This window comes from Micromys minutus (assembly GCF_963924665.1).
Source record: "Micromys minutus genome assembly, chromosome: 8".
NCBI classification, from domain to species: Eukaryota; Metazoa; Chordata; class Mammalia; order Rodentia; family Muridae; genus Micromys; species Micromys minutus.
Window position 1 is genome coordinate 11,625,249 of NC_137977.1, and position 22,211 is coordinate 11,647,459.

Genomic DNA, 22,211 nt, shown 5'->3' on the forward strand with positions numbered 1-22,211 from the left:
TTTAAGCACATTTATTATTTCATTCACTTAAGGCTACTTTGTGTGAAGTGACAATATTGTGTTGCCCACAGGAAGATTCTAGCTCACGATACAATAATGTGATGTAACTTATTTGTGTCACCTTTAAACCCTTAAACCCTTTCTTTTAAAGGTTTTACGGTAATGTGTTCTCTCTCCACCTTACCTACTCCCATGCCAGCCTCCAAATGCCCACTTAGCCCTCCGTGTGCCTGATATGTAAGAATTATCTTTTTCTACCATGGACTACCTTCCAACGATCTAAGATATTTTAAGAGCAGAATCAAAACACCTCACCCTTTTTTCCACTCTCTGGGATCATTCAGTACCTGGTGTCCCAGTGTCAAAGACATCTGTCGTGGAAGCCATGGTTAGGAGGCAGAGAACAGGCTCCAGTGTGCTCAGCCACATGGTAATGGCTGGGATCATAGCAGCTGCTTTGAAGGCCCATCTGTGCTTCTATGTGGGTGTCCTCAGTAGGATGTCCACACCTTCTGACTCACCGGAAGTGTCAAAGCTTGTGCCAGGTCACCGTGCCTTTTAGAAGCCAGACTCCTTTCGTTTGTCCCAAACTCCCAATTGGAATGATGAAATCCATGAACTGCCATTATTCTCCAGGTCTTTTTACATCATACTCCCCCCCACCAGGGGCTGAACTAAAGCCCCTATTCTTGCTGTAGGTTATCAGATCAGTTGATAACAGACAACACAAAAACCAGATGTGGAAGAAAAGCTATGTCGTTAAATCTCTGCTTCTTCATTGAAGGTTCAAGAAGGAATCTAAGGAATGACCTGCTGGTAGCTGCTGATTCTATCACCAACACCATGTCCTCCCTGGTGAAGGAGCTGAATTCAGGTGTGCTTGGCACCCTCCCTTGTAATCTTGGTATCTCTCGCTTGTGGGCTTGCTGTGGGAGGATCCTTAGACTGGGGCTTCCGCTTGAAGACCTGATCATAGTCAAATGTGGGGAGATTTTAACATTTTAAAGGAATCTCTCAGTTTACATGTGTGTATGTCTGCACATGCATGTGTGGATATGTGTACCTGTGCACACGTGCTTTGTTTACGTGAGGCCAGAAGAAGCCTTCTGGCCCCCTGGTTTGTAGATAATTGTGACTAGCCTAACATGGGTACTGGGAACTAAATTCACTCTTCTACGGTGGCAAGAAGCTTACTCTTAACCATAGGGTCTCTTCTCCAGCCCTGAATAAAAGAAAAGGAAATGCTGTATACTAAAGTATTTTATTGCTAATTCATTTCAATACAAATTCTCACTTTGGCGGGGGAGGGGGGATCTGGCTGGTGTCTGGTGTGCTGACATTGCCGAGTGTGGAACCTGGATTTCTTTTAGACCCCAAGCTTCCTGTGGGGACATGTCACAACCTCCTAACGAGTCCCTCTGTGTCTTTCACTGCCCACTAGAGGTGGCAAGGGAAACAGAAAGTACTGTGAATTCCGAATTTTCAAGAACTCAGTTTGAGGACCTGGTTCCATCACCGACCTCCGAGAAGACTTTCCTAGCCCAAATCCATGCCCGGAAACCTGGGTACATTCACGGTGGAGCGACAGGTACCATGCATGGTGACATGTGAGTATCTTGTTCTTGGAAACACTTTCTCAATTGGGGATCAAGTAGGCAACCTCCAGAAAGTGAAAAACAAAAACACTGTAAGGGCGCAGTTCCTCCTTTGGCCAGAAGAGGCAGAAGAGTGCTGCGTTTAAATTTGCTACTGGGGGGTCTGTTCTTCCTTCTAAACAATATCTAGAGAATCATCAGTAACCTTACACAATTAGTGCTTAATGAAAGCCTGGCTCACCTGAGGCACATGACATGGATAGCCCTCAAATAATGATGATTTATTCCCATAAACTTCCTATAAGTCAAAAACACATATAGTGTAACAAAGCCATAGAATACTGTGTCCTAGCAACACTCCATACTGTAGGGTGTAGGGTGTCAATCAAGCATTAGCCTTCTGACTCACGCGTCTGACAGAGAGCTCTAACTTGATAATATCAAATCACAAGACAGTATCATACATGTGTAGCTAGTGTGGGGGAGAAACTAATTCAAAAGTCGGAGTACTGTCTCCAGTGAATACCTATCACGTTTGTATCATGGTAAAGTTGGAAAGAAAACTCAACATCACAAATCACTTGTAGTAATAATGGGGACAGCATTCTTCCACGTCACATATGCCACTTCAGAAGATAAGACATCTTGTCTCCTGCATATACTACATTTTCACTTAAGGAATAAACATGGTGCTAGAACAGCCTGTGGGCAAAATGGATATAAACACCACACACGTCGGATAGAAGTAATTCAACACATGGAATCTCTTTGTAATGAAACACAGTTTGGTTGGCTCGTTAAATATGAATAAACCCGTCTTCCAGAAACCATTTGCAAAAGATTTTTATCACAAACAGCTGGGGATTCTTTTCCTCTATATGAATAAAAGTCATAGATGGGCAACGGGCAGCTCCCTAAGCACTGGTGGCCCCAAGTTTCAGAGGCTTGTGGCTCTAAGCCTTGAGATCTAAAGGCACTACACTTGCAGCTCTGGACTCATGCATCAAAGTTTGGGGACTATAGCGACACTTCCCAAGCTTGAAGTGAAGGCCCTCAGATTTTTGACCCCTGACAGCTCTCTCAAACTACAGTGCTGGCAGTGTCGGCTAACGTCATTGGCTCTTGGCAGCATCTCATCTCCCATACTTTGAGGTTCTCCACCATCTGTCTGTGTGTCTGACTGTCTTCTCAGTACTTCTGCCATTTATTCTAAGATAGTTTTGCACAGCTTCCGCCCTTGGTCATTTCCTGGAACTCTTCAGACACCTCCTGGTGTTTTAGCCAAGAGTTTTGAGCATTGCATCTGTAAGAGTCTATGATTCACCACAGAATGATACCCAGGACTCAAATAGTATGTAAACGCAGTGTTTCCTCCTGTAGAAGTTCAGCATGCTGAGGTCTCCCATTACCAAGACAGAGAGACAACCAAGTGAGCTCGCAGGCTCAATTTCAGGGGTAGATGAGCTTTATCTTATTCTATCTCTAGGCATCCCAGAACCATTTCGGCCATGAAGGCTACAGCCTGGGTCAACCTGTCACTCATCACTCCTTATACAACCAACGAAGCTCACCCTACCTATGATGACGCCATAAGTAGGCAAAAGACCACTCGGGAATCATTTACCGTGACAGGAAAGACTATCTATATACATGCACACACACACACACACACACACACACACACACCTATACGTCTCACAAACATTAATTATGAGCCAATTCCAGGCCAAACTGCACCAAGCACAGACTTTTTGCTGAGTCCTGGTAGAGTTTGTTCCCTACCCATCCAGATCAAATAGTGCTTTGTTGAGCAGAGTTATTTAGTGTTACAGAGTTTATAGAATGGAGTCTTCCAAAGCCAGTGGGAGTTGCCTGTAGTATGTGTGACTGAAGCAAGGACTCTTACAATGGGAACTGTGGCCCTCACAGCCCCGTACTTGCAATAACTTTTGCTTGCTAAGCTAACAAAGCGAGTTCCAAACAGTCAGACTGCAGAATCACTGGCTGGCCATTTGTCAAAGGCTTGCTGCTTGGAGGAGAGCTCCCCACTCAAGATAACAAGGGTAAAGAAAAGGGTCGCCTTGCTGTCACTGGGAGGGCCAAACAGCCTAATCCCAACAGTTTGCTTATTCATAGGAAAACAGTGAAGACTGTTTATGCTGAAGACTAGGATTTGACATTCCTATTAGTATTTAAGAAAGTGTGACATCTAACTGAGCACCCTTAAAGAGAGTTGGCTCTTGTCTGTCTCCTTATCTGGCTAGGTTTGTTATTTGACCAAAGCCAGCAGTATTGGTGACACTCGCTCTAGGCTTGCTGTGACTGTCCATCAGCAGAAGAAACCTAGGCTAAACACTGGGGAACCAACTGTACTAACATTGGAAGAGCCCATCCTGGGAGGGAACAAAGTGAGGAGGAGGAGGAAGAGGGGGTGGTGGGGACAAGTGTCAGGATAATGTGGTCAAAGGGCTGGAGGCACTAAAATCACAGCAGAAGGCTACTTAATGTGAAAAGTACTTCAAACTAGTCTACAAAATGAACTAGCTGTTTTATAGAGCCAGGAAAGGAACTAGGCAGAAGACCTTCTGGTACTCTGGTTCTCATTCTAAGAAATGAGCAGAAGACCAGACATGACAGTTATAAAGATCCCTGTTTTTGAAAGCCATCTGTGAAGCAGTGGCCTGTAAGCACAGAACAGAATAGTTAGACCATCATTTAAAATGACAGCGTGTGGCCGGTTCTATTTTCAGTTTGCTTTCTTGTCCTTTCCCTGTAACATTTAGAATTGCTTGATATGTTATTCAATGTAATAAATTAATTGTCATATTTTTCTCATAAATATATGTATTTACAGTCAGCTTTAATTACTACGCATTTTATAGTAGCAGCCTAACACAGCTTTGCCCCAATCCAAAAACCCAAGCCTGTGAAAGGCCTCCTCACTTTCACCTGCTCTCCCGTGGCTGCCACACACCAGGACCAGCTTCCAGCAAACAAATTGATGGTGGAAAATGGAGAATTCATAGAAACCTCACAGACTCTTTTAGGTCTAGCCCAAAACCGCCAAAAGTAATATATGCCATAGATAAGGTAGAAACGAGCAATCACATTTAGTGTCTATCCCAAACTCTCCTGAACTCATAGTTCATTTCCGAGGGTGTTTTACTCTCAGCACTGCCTAAGAATGTACTGTTTCAACCACAGGAACACGGTCTGACTTAGGTGGTGAACCTGTATTTAGCCTCGTGCGTCCTTTACATTTGGGAGAAGTGTGTGGGAAGTGTCCCCGTTTGAATTTTCTGACTCAGGGCTAGGGGAAAGGTCAAGAGCTATGGGTGTGACCGCCTAGCGTTAAGTCACTGATATTACAAGACTCATAGCATAAAATGTGCTTACATATATGTGTGTGCTGGCACGCGTGCGTGCGTGCGTGCGTGCGTGCGTGCGTGCGTGTGTGTGTGTGTGTGTGTGTGTGTGTGTGCGCGCGTGCATGATACAACACAAAGGTTTAATTCATGCATTATTTCCTTAAGCATTATTTCACTAGAGGGCTCACTCTCCTTTCGGAACGAAAAAAAAAAGCTCATGTGAAACTGTATGTTCCTTGTAAAGACAAATTTGCCTTGTTGAACATTTTAAGGGGTATTATTCGTGTATATAAAAACATAAGTGGCCAATGACTTCCACACGGAGTTTGGTTAAAAGGAAAACGGTTTATTTCCATATTTCTTCCAACTTTAGGCCTTTTATTTTTCATTAAGTTTTTCTTTGAGTCAAAGACAGCATGAATGTGAAGTAGGGATGCTCAGGGGAAACATGCGGGGCGGGAGAGGAAGGCAAAAGCCGCCCAGGAATTCCACCCGCTCGACTTTACTCCCAAACACCTCCTGTGTTTGTCCCAGGGTCCCGGAGGATGGAGATCCGTACACGCAGCCGGAGGATAGCAACTATGAGAACGAGTCTGTGCGTCAGCTGGAGAGCGAGCTGCAGATGGAGGAGTACCTGAAGCAGAAGCTGCAGGACGAAGCCTACCAGGTACAGGAGGCAGCGGCAGCCCCGCCCCTCTCCGCGGCCCCGCCCCTCTCCACGGCCCCGCCCCTCTCTGCAGCCCTATTGGGGGCCTTCCTGCCTCTTTCTTCCCTACCTTTCCAGAATACTCTGGAATTCCCAGTCCACACATCCCAGACATCAGTGTTTTCAATGCCTCTTGTAGCTGTCTATTCTTCCAAATTCTCAAGAGCTTTGGTGACGTTGGAAGAATCATGGCACCTACCAATACAAACATTTCAGGATTGTGAGGAAAAGAAAAGTGGTTGGTTTTTTTCTCTCCTAAATTAAAACATAAGAGGCGGGGACCGGGGAGGCGGATCAGTGGTTAGAGCACTTACAGAAAAAGTATAAAAGACTAGAACTTGGGTCTCCTGAATCCGTTTAAATGTCAGAAAGTAGAGCCCCGCTTTAATCTAGCAACCAGCTGAGAATTCACGGGGCATAGCCATTGCGATGAAGACAGGTATAATTACTTACGCCTGCCAAGAATTAATTTGCCCTTGGAGGCACTCCACTGCCTGCCTCTTCACAGGTGTGGTGTGGGCCTCTGGGGTCTCAGGGTTGTTTGTCTGGCAGAGATCAGCTGGTCCCAACCCCAGCGGGTAGTAGTTTTCCTATCTGACTTTTTGTCTGATGGCCACAGGAGCTTCTCCACAGTCTTTGGTCACCAGGGGCCCTCTCTCAGTCTGTCAGCGAAAAATGAAAAGCAGTGAACTCCAACTGTCTCTTGCTTCTGGATTAGAAAGACTGAGTCTTAAATGTCCCTAAGCAACAGTAATGCCCAAGTTCACTCCAAAAGTACTGCTCCACGCTTGCCTTTGGCCTGGTCAGCGGAGCAACTGTCTTTCAGAAGCAGTGAAAATGTTCCTAAAACCATTTTAAAAATGATGATGATGACGATTAGTGTATTGAACCACGCACCCATGCTACAAAAGAGTTCACCTGATTCCAAAGCCGCGGCGAGGGCTTGTTCTTTGTGGCCTCTGGGGCTTTCCATAGAAAGAAATCAGCCTTGTATGAAGCTGTCAGGGAATCTCTGGAAAATCTAAGGGTTGCTACCCATAGGCATGCCGTGTGAGTCTGCACACGGAGGAGAGCCATGTAGCTAGGTCACCAGCAGTCTGATTTGGGCTGTCTGAGATGCTTGCTGGTCCCTGTTCCTCAAGCTTATTCATTGTATTAGCCGGGGTTCTCTAGGGTCACAGAACTTATGGGTAGTCTCTATATAGTAAGGGAATTTGTTGGCGACTTACGGTCTGTAGTCCAATTCCACAACAATGGTCAGCAGCAGCTGTGAATGGAAGTCCAAGGATCCGGCAGATGCTCAGTCCCACAAGGCAAGCAGGCAAAGAGAGAGAGCCTTCCTTCTTCCAGTGTCCTCATGTAGGTCTCCAGCAGAAGCTGTGTCCCCCACTAAAGGTGTGTACCATCATGCCTGGATCTGGACTTGCTTTGTCCCAGATGACCTTGAGCCCAGAAATCTCCTTGCCTTAGTGTCCTAAGATCCATATCCTCTGTGCCTCAAGATCAGGATCACAGAGGACCCTTCCAATTCTGGATCGTGGTTCATTCCAGATATAGTCACAGAAATAGCCACTACACTCATCGTCAGTTTTCAGGGTTTAGTGACAGCAACAAGTATAATTGTAGATTTTTTTTAGGTGACTTTCCTCCAGTCTACGACAAATATTACATTCTTAATGAATTAATGATTAATGGTACCTGAGTAAATTAAAGGGGAGTTCTATTAATGACAAGATCTAGATGGAGTTTTGCTGTGCACGATAAACCTCTGGTTCCTCTCTCTTTGCCTTCCCATGCTCGATGATCTCAAGAAAATGGGTAGGGAGCAGGCCGTGAGCTCTCACCCAAATGTGAATCCTGGAGTACAATGGAGTGGTTTTCTTCCAAGGCCGTAAGCTGGGAGTGACAGGATGGATGGGATGCATCTATCACTCTCTGGACACACACACACACTCTCTCTCTCTCTCTCTCTCTCTCTCTCTCTCTCTCTCTCTCTCTCTCTCTCTCTCTCTCTGTATGTGTGTGTCTCTCTGTGCATGGCTTCCAGCCAAATAATTCACCAGCTTGACTGCCTCACGGACTTGACATGTCACCTTTCTCGTTTGTGTCCTTTGTCACCCCCACAGGTCAGCTTGCAAGGTTGAATGCAATATCCTTTTCTCACTCTCCTCTCAAGTAAGTACCATGCTGTTTGGGAGGAAAATGGACACTGTAGGCTGAGCTGGGGTGACTCAGCCTAAGTTCACGATCACCCTTCCTGTGTGGTGTGGTATGCTCTGTCCCTGCTGTTACCACAGTGGAAGCTCCACATAGCTCGTTATACTCCTGAGTAAATCCCCCAGACAGCCCTGGAGACTGAAATCACTGAAAGACTTGCACTTGACTCTTAAGCTCACTTGGTCTAAGTCTTGGGCTCTGCATTTTATTAGATCCATTTTTAAGCATGAATCTCACTAAAACTTAGCATAATTTAGATAAATTATTTAGCCTCATGAGTTCCACTTTCCTCTATATATCATGATAAACATCTATGTCACACTCAGGAGGTAGACATGTAGCATATAGTTTTAAAGAACTTAAGTGCACCATAATTAGCTGTGGACATACATGTATGCATGTGTATGTATGTATGCATAATTAGCTGTGGACATACATGTATGCATAGCTCCACCATGTCCCATGCTCAGAGTCCATGCAGTACTAGGGAGTCCTCATGGAAGGGTGTGGGGAAAGTTGTTTCAAGCTTTATAAACGGGCCAGGACTCAATGACAGAAGAACCCACTTCCCCATAAGTCTATGGCTTCTCTAGCTCTAGTTACCGGCCAGTCATTGGTTCCTCCTCACAGCCTAAGTTAACAGACTTCCTACAGCAATCAGCCCGGCCTGGCTAAAGGACTGTCTAGAGCAGTTGCATCATCCTTCCCACATGTGGAGTCACATGAGTCCGCGGGGTAGCCAACGGTGCAGTCTGCCAACCCTGGCTGCTAAGTTTAGGAATGAACACGTTTCTTCAGCATCTCACGTAGTAATGGATTCACACTGGTTCAAACGCTACAAACATCCTCGCTCCGATGCCAGGTTCAAATCGAGTGAGTAAGATGCCACTGAGCGGCGGAGCCCCTGAGCTGTACGGGGAGATCTTCCAACTGCACTCCATTTGCCCACCCTTGCATTTGAAACGGTAACCACACGTGTTCTCCCGATCCGCAATGACTACAGCGAAAAAAGTCCCCAGGAGCTGATTCCGAAAATATTCCCTCCAGTTATAAAAAACCTAGTCCCACAGGAAAGGCCTTCCCTTAATAGCATTTTCTTTCTTAGTTCCAACAACTTAACCATTCTTGTCCTGTGTATTCTTGGAACAGTAGAAGCATGTTCTTAGAGAAACATTCCTTTCTTAAAAGGTAATAAAATGCCCTTGGTATAAACGCACATAAAAATTGTATCACATTTTTTCATACCTAAAAGCCACTTTTTTGTTTGTTTTTATTTTCTTGGAAATTTCTCAGTTTTAAAAAAAAATGAAACAGGTATGCCCTCTGTCATTTGCCACAGAGATACTAATCAGATGGCATTCCAAGGGAGTCAAACCACAAAGCAGCCTGTTGCTAAATCAACCAGTGGGGCAAAATGCACTTAAAATCTCCCAGAGCACTATTGAGAATAGTGGCATTTCCTCTTATCCTGCTCTAATGCTCTTAGTGAGCTCAATAGAACTGAAATTTTAGGACTAGCTATATGATAACTATGTTTTTGTTTGAGCTTTCCAACCCAAAGCACGTGCTGTTCCTAACCAAGAGTCCCGAACCACCTTCATTGACTTGGTATTAGTTAGCCAGCCACTGAGGCAGAGACCTTCATGAATAAGGGCAGAACATGGACCTAAGAAATAAGGAAGACTCTTGCTCTGGGCAAATAGCCTGTTTATAGGCCACAGTGTGACTTTAGCTCTTGATGAGCCTCAGGGGTACTTCAGGGACCCCCTTAGCAAGAATGTTCAATAAAAAGAAGCCCACAATGTGTCTTCCAGAAGACACATCGTGTCCAAGACATTGGGTTTTTTATTTACAAAGGAAGGAAATACAAATGTGGGGGGGGGGGTAGGGTGAGGGGACTCTTATCCCCAATTTAGAAAGTTTTCACCTGTTTAAAAAATTACACACTCCTTATTCCCAGGCAAGCTCTAGTCAGACAGATGAGGAAGGTTACATGCCATCCGGTGGTGGAGAGAGCTGCGCCCACCCGACAAAGAGGAGGAAGCCTGCACCCTGGAAGCAGCCTACCCCTCCTCACGGAGAGAGGAGCCACCACACCCAGCAGCTCCAACATCCCCCTCCCCTAAAGATGTGTTCTGATGCCTGTAGTGCAGCTAACTATTTTTCTGTTCTTAAATTTGTAGTTCCTAGGTGTGTGTTTTAGAAGGGGGGGTGGGGCCCGAGACTGTTCCTATATAATTACCAACTCCATCTTCTGTCACATGGCTCATCCCTGGCTCAAAGCAAACACCCACAGGCTGAGTGAAAGCCTGCTGCTGTTACGCACAGAACAGTCGTATTAACGAGCATTTTAAACCTTTGCACACAATATTGAACCTGTTCGGTTTACAACGACAATATTAATACTGTTTGTAACTAGCGTTTTCATTTCTGGATTCATAGAGATTTTAGCCAAGATGGTTTTATTATATACTATACATTTTCCCCCACAGCAACTGGGAGGGGGCTGGGGGAACAACAATCTTCAATAGGATTTGGTTTCTGAGTGTCCAAACTCAGAACCCAGGAGCCAAGAAGGGTCCTTGGCCTGCCCATGTCCCCAAGTCCCTCTGAGAAATGACTTAAACCTACCAACAGGAATGATAGGTTCTTGGGAGCTTCTTTCCCCCTTGGACTGTTTTTCTTCACCATACTCTAATGAATCAGCCATAGGATTTAGTGTAAATACTTTTTCCAAATAGATATCATATTCAAAAAAAAAAAAAAAAAAAAGAGAAAGAGAGACAACATTCAAATGATATAGAATCTAGTTTTTAAAAATCAGCACAGATCTTCTTTAAAAACTGTGAACTATGTTTTGGAATACTCGTTACTAAAGCTGTTTATAAACCACAGGTGCCATAAGATCCCCCAGTGGACTACAGTTATCTGCACTCCTCCAACTCTTGCTGTCCACACTGTATCCTTAGGAAGCATGTCCTACACAGCTCCGCTCATTTCCCTCCTCGGTAGTCCTGAGGCCTTCAGCTTTAAATGTCTGGGCTTAAGTGCGCTTGCTCCGCTTTTCTTTCTGAATGTTGATTGCCTTACCTGGCCACCTGGCGTTCTGCATGCAGCTGTTGTGTGGGCATGTGAAAGGAAGACAGACAAGCTCTTCGAAGTGGTACTGGGATTTCACACTCAGTTGGGAAATGGTGTGTAAAAGGACTGTCAAGGACAAGAGGATAGGAGTCTGAGGATGGTTCTCCTTTCGAGGACTCTCATCAGAGAGACCCCAAAGGAGCCTCCCTTAGCAATTCTTGGGAAAATGGAAAAGTAATTGGTTGTCTCAAAATCGGATGTATAAGGAAAAAAAGCCAGTCTACCCATTGGCTGTCTTAAAACTAGAAGCCTCTCTGGAATTCCTGGGTTTTGTTTTTTTCTTCTAAAAAAAGGGGGGGGGGACAACATCATTTCAGAACAATGATTTGCTCAGAACGTGTCTGTCGGACCAGCAATGTTAATGTCATCCAAAAGTCTTACCAATGTGAATTCCTAGGCTCCAACCGAGACACACTGAATCAGAAACTCTGGGGTCTGGACCTGGTGATTTGTGCTTTAATTGGCCCTCCTAACAGTTCTGATGTGTGCTATAAAGTGGGAATCGTTGTTCTAGAATAAATTTACATAGCAAAGAGTGAAAAAGGCCATATCCAGGGTTAGGAGGTTACTCAATTTGCCAAGTGCTTGCCTAGCATACACAAAAGCCCTGTGTTCGAACTCCCAGAGCTGTATAAACCTGGCATGGTGACACATGCCTATGATCCCAGCACTCAGGAGATGGAGGCAGGAAGACTGGGAGTTCGAGATCATCCTCAACTGCATAGTGAATTCAAGGCCAGCCTGGGATACATGACACTGTCTGAAGAAGCATGGGGTGGGGGTCTTCAGAATAACTAAGAAACGTTCTAAGTGGACCTCAGATTTAATTGTCCTTACCAGGCTGGCAAAAGCCTCCCACCCCAACACTCCTGGTTTAGAATTGAGTGGCTGAGAACGCGTCTCTGGCCCCACTGTCTGCAGAGTGGTCCGTGGTCTTGCCTCTGCATTTGGTCAGCAACTATCTCCATGGCTGTCCTTCAAACAAAATCCTTTGCCTTGAGGATAGCCAGGGGCATGATTGGCATCGGCAGAGGACCCCCTGCTGTCCCTGCGAGTTCTTAGTCTATTTTCTTCCAGAAAACCTGCCTGGCAAAGTTTCCTGGGCACAGGCTAGCACCAAAGTCACACAACTGCACCGTTCTCTGATTTCTTTGCACAGGTGGATTTTGTTGCGGGTTTTGTTGGCGTGTCTCAGCGTTCATCTCTCTCCCCCTGCCCATCATTCTCTGTGAAGTCACACCTCTCTAGATGGTGCAGGTGGCCATTGGTGCCTCATACTCACTACTGAAAAACCACTACATCCCAGATACCTGCATTTCTGTCAGCTCAATCAGAGTCACATAGTACTTACATTAGAACTCAGACCCTGCTGGTGGTGCCTTAGTTGCTGGCTGGACTGAACTGACCCATGTTGTCTCTTTGGTTTTCTACATTAAAATGTGTGTCTAAGGTTGAAAACACCCTATTAAATCCTTTCCTCACGTCACAGCTTCCATTGCCAAACAGCTCCATCCCATGACATTGACTCCATCATACAAAGCCATTACAGGAACTCTCTGGAAACCACGACCAGTGAGTAATTTCTCACTAACCAGCCACCTTTTCTTTCTCTTAGCTCCACGTCAGCACTGAGACCAGACTCAAGCACCCCTGTCCTGTAACCGAGACAAAATGGCGTGTGTTGTTTTGGGGTTTTGTGATTGTCGGTGGATTTCTTTCCTTGGCTCTCCAAATTTACTTTTGGGGCCTGTTCTAAATGCAAACCCAGCAGGTTTCATCTGTCCTGTTCATTCTATTCCACTATATCTTGCAGGGGTTGTTATTTCTTATCCCACAATGAATTGCACACCCATGTCCATCAGAACTGATAATCTAATGAGCACTGGTCTAACACAGCCAAACCTCCCCCACAGCATCGTGGTGGAGAAGGTGGGAACAATCTACTGTATAGGAGTCAGGAACTGGTTGTGGTTTGTCAGGATGGAAGTTGGGGTAAGTTTGATTGGTCCGAGGGAGATGTGTTGGAGACTATGAAGATGGAGATTATTGGATGGTCTATAATAAGGCAGGGAAGGTTCATTTGTAAGTAGTAATATGAACTGAATTGCATTAAGATTGTGGCCTTTGTGTGATATATACTATGTATTTTCTTATATGCATGAGCCAAGCTGTTGTGATATAATTTAGCACTGATGTCTGCTCTTGTTTTGACCATCTTCATCCACTGTCATTAGTTCTTGGCTGTTAAGTGTAGATAGATACTGTAAATATGGCAGCCTTGGGTTGCTACGCTCGTATTGGTTCAGTTCCATGCAAGGAGACACAAGCAAAGAACTCCACTGTGTCCTCAGAAGACAGGACATTTTTTTCTTTGAACCAAAAAGAAGAAGAAAAAAGTCAGAAGTATTCATTACATCTTGAGGCTAATTAACATAAGACATTTTAAATTGTGACTACTGTAATTTGACCCCATTTGAAATAACCAATTCAGAAACACTAAAGAGTTCACTATATTCATTGTTATTGTAACAAAACTACTATAGTATGTTGTTTCGTTTTGTTGATATTGCTGTTAAGTATTGTTTTGTGTGTGTGTGTGTGTGTGTGTGTGTGTGTGTGTGTGTGTGTTGAAACCTCCTGGGGACATGTTATATTTTGAAGTGATTAAACTATTTAATTGTGTGTCTATATTTTGGAATGGAATTATTTCTTCATTAAAAATGTTTTTTAAAACACTATTATCTTAGTGGGGTTTTGTTGTGTTGCTGCTGCTGCTTTTGGGTTTTTGAGCTGGTTTCTCTGTGAAGCCTGGGTGTGCTAGAACTCCCTATGTAGGCAAAGCTGACCCCCAACTTAGAGTTCTGCCTGCCCTTGCCTCCCAAGTGTTGGGATTAAAGACACGTGTGCCTCCAATGCCCCATTTATCTTACATGTTTTTATTTCTTGGTTTTTAATGCACCTTTCTTACAGCAACATGGAATGTTCTCAAAGAAAGAAGACAGGTCAGCTCCATCACATGGAACATAAATTACTAGTGGAATGTTGAACAATTAAACCAAATATCCCCTATTCCCATTAAAAATAAAAGCCAAAAGTTAAAGTCTAAACTATGGGTGATACTCTTAATTTGTCCATTAAGCTACTATATTTTGCCCAGGCTCCCTGCCACAGATCTTCAGGGTAGCTGGGCAGATGGCTAAGAATTATTTGAGTTAGATAGGCTTTGGTTTGCTCACAACCCTTCCTGCACCCCCTGGCACCTCTGGAGTTCCTGTCTGATTGTAGAAATTTCAGTAGTGAACAGCTCTCTTTCAACTGTATTGTTAGGCCGAAGAGCATTGAAAATTATGTGTGTACTCACTTTGTTTTACAGATAGCATTAAAAAATATCAGGGGCTTTATGGATCAGGTTACATAACAATTTTTTGTCCCCTCTTTCCAATGCTAAATAGTTTGGTTGCCGACAAAGCAAAGATATAATGATATAATGCAGGTTACGATAGTCTGTATCTCTGCATCTGCTGTCTCAGGTGTCCAGGTTGACCCTCCCCCTTCCCAGTGCCTGGTGGTACCACCACCCCAGAAGTAATGATGTGAACAATAGCTATCCATCCACTGTAATACAAATGACACTCCAGCAAATGACTGATTCTACATCCCGGTTTCCTGGCATTTTCTTGTGGCTACTCTAGCTCAGCAGCAGGAGCACTTTAAAAAATAAGGGTAGAGCCCTTCAGACCAGCTTAATGGTTGAGAGCCCCAGGAGGATCTGTAGCTGCTTTCCTTGAAGTTCCTTTTGTTTTGTTTTGTTTTGTTTTGTTTTGTTTTGTTTTGTTTGATTTTGCCTATAGTTAAAAGGGCCTCCCATGAAAGGCAGGTGGTCCCAGTTAAGTACCAGCAAAGTGCTATAGTCCTGCAGCTTAACCCCACCCCCAACACCACAAGAAGGTGAGCCTGGGAAGTCCAACAGTTTTGAAATCCCGTGCCAGCAGCCACATGCAAAGACCAGGCAGAGCATCCCTGTGGCAAGATGTGTTTGCACCTTTACTGGAATCTTTGGTTCCTCACATAAATGCAAGTCACTGTTTAATAGCTTTGCATTCTAACTCGAGGGTCTTCTTTAGAATACAGGGCAGAACAAGTGAAGTTCTAGGCTCCTGTTCAACTGGGAATACATCAACATTCTCATTTCTGAAAACACAGTTTTGCCAGATGAAGAATTCTTGCTGGCCGGGTACCACCAGTCTTTGGCCTCTATAGGTTTGGATGAGCAATCAGCTGTTAACCTTATGGCTTCTCCTTTGTAGTTAACAATATCTTTTGCTACTTCCAAGAATCTCCCTTTCTCTTTCTCTTTTCATGGTTTGGTTATAATGTGTCTTAATGGGGATTTCACGGAGTTTATCCATGGAATTCATGGGGCTTCTCAGGATAGAGGGAAAAGCTCTGCCTACAGTGTTGCAGGGAAATGACTTAGGATGTCACAGCAGTGATCCATTCAGAAGCAATGGCACCTCAGGTTCAGTGGAGTGAAGGTCTTGCTATAAATATCTTCTGAAGGTGGCACTAGGTTTCATAGATGTACATGAGAAATGCAGAGGTCACTGAAAGGAGGTACTAGATAGGAAGTAAGAAACTAGAGGCAATACCCCCATCACTAAACTCCCTCCGACTCATTCTGCACTTACTGAGGCAAGCCATTAGGATCTAGAAAAGTAAAACCATTTTCCTCACAGGTACTCCCCTGGATAATTACCCAGATCTTCAAAACCAGGCACAGCTACAACCCAGAGCACACACAGATCCCTAAAACCTCCAGCATGTGACCACATATGACCTGCTGGGGGTGATAAGCAAATCAGGGCAAACCGAAGAGGAAACTGGTTCCAAAGAACAAGGTTCCTTGCTGCACAAGTCTTTGTTAATATAAACCTGACGGTTAAACACCCTCTACCATAGAAATACCTCCCCAACCCACACAAAAAAGATGTCACCCCAATCTTTGCTTGCTGGCCTGTTGTCTCCTTTGTAAATTCCTTTATGACTAGACCAAGAAGCTGGACATAAAGATTCTGAATTTCCTAAGCCCTTCTCATAACGATACCGTATGTTGAAAGGTTAAGTATCAAAGAGGAGATCATTACACTTCTGAAGTAAAGGAAACTAGATCGTCAGTCACCTGGTTCTAGACATTATATTTGAAATGCAGGTTAGGCATACAAGAAGCCAGAGAAGTGATTTTTACAAGTTAGGATCAGCTTCTAACAACCAAGTCAAAAATAGAAGACGCTCCCCCACAGATCCAGGGAGAGGGGTGAAGAAGTTCTGAATGGTTTTGTTCTTTCTTCTTTCTTTCTTTCCCTTCAGAATTTCATTTACCTTCATTTACTTTCAGAAAAAGAAAAGATAAAATTACAAAATTTTCTAACTCTCTGAACATAGCTAAATAAAATTTTAAATATGGTTTTGTCATTTATGGCAATGAGTTTCCTTGACTGTGCCTATTGGTTACTTTGAGACCCAATTAAAGAAACCAATTCATTTGAAGCATGTGACAAAATCCCTGAGCATGTTAGAAGCTCCCCATCAGCAGCTCTCCCTCCTCTTTCTTGTGTGCTCTTCAATCCTCGTTCACAAAATTGGGGTCAGAGTTTTATTTTCAGAAAATCCACACACAAATAAATTGTCCTATGCACAAATCAAACAAAATCTACTTGACCTCACTAGAAGACCGGACAATGTATTGAGTATCTGTTATCTAGGAACTCACGAAGCTGAGGCAGGAGAATCCCATATTCAAAGCCACCTAGGTATCACTAGGAAACCCTGCCTCCAAAAACAAGCAAGCCAAAGTAAAAATGTAATGATGTGACTAGAACTTAAACACTGCTCTGTTGAAAGTCAATTAAACAAGAACTTTAGGGAGAGTGAGCAGGGAAAGACCCACTGTGAGCATACAGGCTTTTAAAAACCGGGTGGGGTTGGGGAGGGGAGAAGAAAAGCTTGAAAACATCCTCTCTGTGCCATCAAAAAAAAAAAAAAAAACACAGCATGTGTCCCTTTTATTCTCACTTCCTGGCTCTCCCTCTCCCAAGAAAGGCAAGTAGTTGTTCAACTGCAGGAGAGACTGGTCTCTTAAGAGTCATGAACTCCCTGGGAAAACATATTGTAAAGGCTTATACCATCATTAACAAATATAAGGGGCTGCTATCAATTCATAAAAAGACACAAAAATCACACAGTCTCACTTCGCACCATGCTAAAACAGATGAGTCTAGGATATGCAGTGCAGACCTATTGACCCAAGGACACCAGCTTGGCTCTGGAGAAGGGGTCCTCAGTAGTGCCTGCTCGCTTTCCACCCGATGAGAGCAGGGTCATTGAGGAACACCACACCCAATTCCTGGTGATTGCATCCAGTGATGAATGCAGAGGAAAATAAAATGGCTGCAGAATTCCTCTGGCTTCTCTTCTAAACAGCAGAAGACATGGTCAGGATTCTTCATGAATTTGGAATAGATGACCCTCTGTTTGGAACAGATTGTGTGCACCCTAGAAGTAGAAGGTTGCCCAGGTGACTCCATGCTTTGAAACTCAGTGGGCATCATGCCTGTCCCAGGAAGAAAAGACTGATACATTTTCTGATGGCAAGCCAGAATTATTATCAGCTTTGAGGCTGACTTGTTTTAGTACTGAAAGCTCAAAATCCTAAGAAACTTCTTTGTTCCCAAGATATCAGAATTGTTTGTCAGTTCAAGGAAATGGGACAATTATTTACCACTGAACTCCATGCAATAAAGCAACTATGACCAGGACCAACTGAGATGGTTCGGTAGGTAAATGTGTTTGCCACCAAGCTTCATGGCCTGAGCTTGATCACTAGAACCTACTTGGTGAATGGAGGATAGAATTGTCTTTTGACCTCTGTATATATAGAATGCTCATGAAGATGGGGTTGGGGAGAGGGAGAGAGATTCATACAAATAAATAAATTAATGTAATTTAAGATTTTAAGCATAAGATTAGTTATAAGAGTAGGGCCCTTTAAGGATATATGTTTATTCTACCATAAATAAATCTTTTTCTTCTTTAAATCCATTCTCTACTCTGACATCCTGCCAGGATATGTCACTTCCAGAATTCCCTTTGTACCCTGTGAGATGAGAACACTTGTAGATTCCCTTGAGGTTTAGGAGTGAGATGTCTATGGGTTAGAGCCATTCACAAATCTATATGTTAAAGAACATGTTAAAGTTCCAGCAGTCTACTTCTAGCTAGCCCCCATCTCCCAAAGCCCCGTGGTCTCCACAGCATTTAGAATACAAACTGTTGGGGGCGGCGTTCAAAATTCAAACCATAACAAGATCTGGGTGGGAAGACATAATGTGATTTGTAGAGATTTTTTTCATTGGTTCAATCAAAAGAGAATAATCACTACAAAGACTCACCTATGCAATGAAACAATTAAGGACTTCATACATCCGGAACACCTTCTACCATATAGTGAAATTTGTAGGAGATTATAGGAGGCCAGAGTCAACAATTTCTGGAGGAAACTTGTTACTGTATTACTTTAATATGTCAATGGCTCAAGGCTTAAAGTATGAAACAAATACATATGGCAGTCCTGAAAATTGAAGCACAGCATAGAACATAGAAGACATCTCCCAGACTTCCTGGGGAAAGGATTTCAGAGTTAGCAAGAGTTCATCTCTGAGCGTTCACCACATATGTCAGAAACTGATCTGAAAATTACTTCAGCAGAGAGACAATTGCCAACAGAGACTTATTATTTCTCTGAAGATTTAAGCAAGTCTAGACTAGTCTTGTGCAGTTTTACTAGGTTTATGATCTACATAGAAAAATGTCCTTGAAGGCACATGCACACACACACACACACACACACACACACACACACACACACACACACACACTGAAAATCTCTGATACATGCCAGCCACAGTGTCTTTCTGCACACACACACAGCCACACTTATCATAGTAGTTAAAGGCCATTATTATCAAGGTTTTGTTTTGAGTCCTAGTTTTAAGTAAATCATCAGTGGAATTGCCTTTTTTGGAGTCAACGTGTTTTGGTTGAAAGAAACAATTTTAAAATCATAAGAACCGAAGTTTATATTTAGATGTTAGATAATACTGTTAACTGGACAGACAAGATGTCTCTATGAATAAGGGTATTTGCTGCCAAGCCTGATGGTATGAGTTCAATCCCTCAGTTTCCCCCGCCGACCTGCACACTTTCATCTTCATGTACATATGCTTGTACATGCACACGCACAAATAAGTTAACACACAAATAAAAGCTTAAGATAAAAATTCGGGCTGGAAAGATGGCTCAGTGGTTAAGAGCAGTGACTGTTCTTCCAGAGGTTCTGAGTTCAATTCCCAGCAACCACATGGTAGCTCACAACCATCTTTAATGGGATCCAATGCCCTCTTCTGGTGTGTCTGAAGACAGCAGCAGTCTACTAATACATTAAATAAATAAATAGATATTTTTTTAAAAAAATGCTGCTAATACTTACAAGTTATTCACCTGCATGTTGACATGGGAGATTCTGATTAGGGGAGGAGATGGGTAATTTCTACCTGGAAAAGCCTGATTTGTAAAATAAAAAATACTGGTAGAAAGGAGAAAAAAAAAAAAAACATGGCTAGAATAATTGCTTTATTTCCTCCTTCAAAAGAGCATATCCCCCAAAAAATTGTTCCTAGTCATATTTTATAGCTCATTCTTCTCACAATTAACAATACCCGAGCAAATGTAAGAAGAGAGATGTGGTACCTGTTCTTCTGTAGGAGCATCTGTTTTCAAAGAATGTTGGCACATGTACGCATGAAGTCAGTCCGCCAGGCCGAGAGATACAATCTGCTTCAATCTTGCCTTGGCTCAGGGGAGCTTTGCCGAGATGCATGCAAGCCAGGGTTTGAAATGGGTTACTGCACACTCTCACTGGAGAATAAACAAGAGGTTGAAAACAGGACGTTCTCATAAGTTTGTACCTTAAATATTTACATTCAACATTCACAAAATGTTCATTTATAAAACTGTTTGGAAAAAAATAAGATACAGCTCCAAAGAAAAGCACAATGCAAACCATGAATCCATATTTATTGAGATAACTAACTCTTTGAGTTGAAGGTGTCCTCAGGCTCTTTCTTTAAGGACCAACACCCCCCACACTTTCCATAGGACAGTTATGTTTTGCACATCCACAAGACCCTTCAATGACCTTCCACTCACCAACTTTTCCTGGGTTTTCAAACATTTGCTCAGCAAAAAGGTTTTGTATAAAATACTTCTTAGGCTAGGAAATCCACAACCAAGATTAACTTAGAAGACAATGTAGTTCTAATATTGATGGAAGGACACAGTACTTTTGGATATAACTTATAAAACAATGTCAGCAGAGAATATAACTCCTTCAATTTTAAGATTTGATGGAGGGGGAAAACTTTGCATTAAACTAACTTAACACAGAATTACATGAAGGCTTCTTGGAATCAAGAAAAAAAAACAGTTCTAACAGCCAAAAACAACTAAGAAATGTGCAAACCATATACCAATGTTTATATCCAGAAGAAGCATTACCTAGACTTCATATAGTCACTGCAGCCATAAACTTAAACAACTATATTTATCTAGTCTAGGTTCACACAAAGGGTCTCTGACAACAGTAGGTCAAGAAAAAGGTAGATGCTCATAGGGCCCTACCTTTTTTACCTTTTTACCTTTTAACACTGTTGGCTGTTAATGTATCATGGGGAGGAAAGAGTAACTGTAGTTAGATATGTGCCCAAAGCTTATTTCAGTAGGTCCTAAGGGACAACTCCATTGAGAAAATATCTAAATAAAAATTTTAATAAATAAAAAATTAATTATTTTTCAATGTTGGAAGTGGGTGGCATTAAAGAACAGAGATGTACTGTGTAGTCATCTCATTGTATTACAACAGAGGAATCATTTAATTTTAACTGTATGACATTTTACTAAGTCACATGACACCATGAAAAATAGCCTAGTACCAGGAACCCAGACTAATGTAAGACTATTTTGACACATGGCCAGCCACTTAATTTCTTAGATTCAACAACAAAACTCTCATTGTAAGTATAAACGTTTTTAAAGTTATTTAGTTATGATGATTAAATAAATGAAAGAAGTAAGACAGAAATAGAGTCATATAGTAACTTATCATACAAATGAAAAGAATTTTGCAGAAACATAATATGCCAATCAATTCTAGTAGTCTACCTTAAGTTTTACATACTGAAACATACTGTGATAATTTCCTCCCATTTTTTAAGAAGTTGTACTGGCTGGCTTTGTGTCAACTTGACATAAGCTGGAGTCTTCAAAGAAGGAGCCTCAGTTGAGGAAATGACTACATGAGATCCAGCTGTAAGGCATTTCCTCAATTAGTGATCAATGGCAGAGGGAGCAGTCATGGTGAGTGGTACCACTCCTGGGCTGGTGGTCCTGGGTTCTATAAGAAGCAGGTTGAGCAAGTCATGAGGAGTAAGCCAGTGAGCAACATCCCTCCATGGCCTCTGCATCAGCTTCTGCTTCCAAGATCCTTCCCTGCTTGACTTTTTGTCCTTTGGTGATGAATCATACTAAAGAAGAGTAAGCTGAATAATGGTTTCCTACCCCGCTTGCTCTTTGGTCGTGGTGTTTCATCACACCAATAGAAACCCTAAGACAGAAGTCAAATGTATTGGGGGTTTCAGTGAGCCTGCTCTGCTCTTTAATAACCCTTGCTCACCTGCAGGTTTACTGGCATTATCACCACCCCTTTTGCTTTTACCCAACCAGCAATTAAAGCTGACATGACCACAACAGTTCCTCTCCCCAAGGCCCATGTAGCTACTACCAAGTTGAAACAAATTTCATAGTGACCACACAGACATACACAATATAACACACATACTACATACACACACAGACACACAGACACACAGACACACACACACACACACACACACACAGACACACACAATACACAGATTTTGACAAGAAATGCTCACACAACCAAAAACACAAGAACACGGAAAACTGTGTTTCCATAGCAAGTGAATGTTGCCCCCTTCCTCCAGGCAAATTCAAATGTGTGTCTATTTATGGATGAACTGTCCAAAGGGTTAGCAGGCTCCTGAGTCAAGC

The 22,211-nt window shown here is 42.9% G+C and overlaps 1 protein-coding gene across 10 annotated transcripts in view; it reads left to right on the forward strand.

Moving 5' to 3' along the window:
- The window catches only part of DTNA (dystrobrevin alpha), a 230,065-nt gene extending 216,306 nt beyond the window's left edge, over positions 1-13,759 (forward strand). For 8 of the 10 annotated variants that reach the window (XM_080919893.1, XM_080919895.1, XM_080919885.1 and 5 more), the window contains 4 exons: positions 785-874; positions 1,442-1,607; positions 5,498-5,630; positions 12,643-13,759. In XM_080919893.1, coding sequence (XP_080776019.1) covers positions 785-874; positions 1,442-1,607; positions 5,498-5,630; positions 12,643-12,783 — 530 coding nt within the window. In that variant the 3' untranslated portion in view covers positions 12,784-13,759. Of the gene's footprint in view, positions 1-784; positions 875-1,441; positions 1,608-5,497; positions 5,631-7,795; positions 7,845-9,846 lie in introns of all 10 variants that reach the window. The other 2 variants (XM_080919896.1, XM_080919897.1) reach the window with 2 other exon arrangements.
- Positions 13,760-22,211: the final 8,452 nt, after the last annotated feature.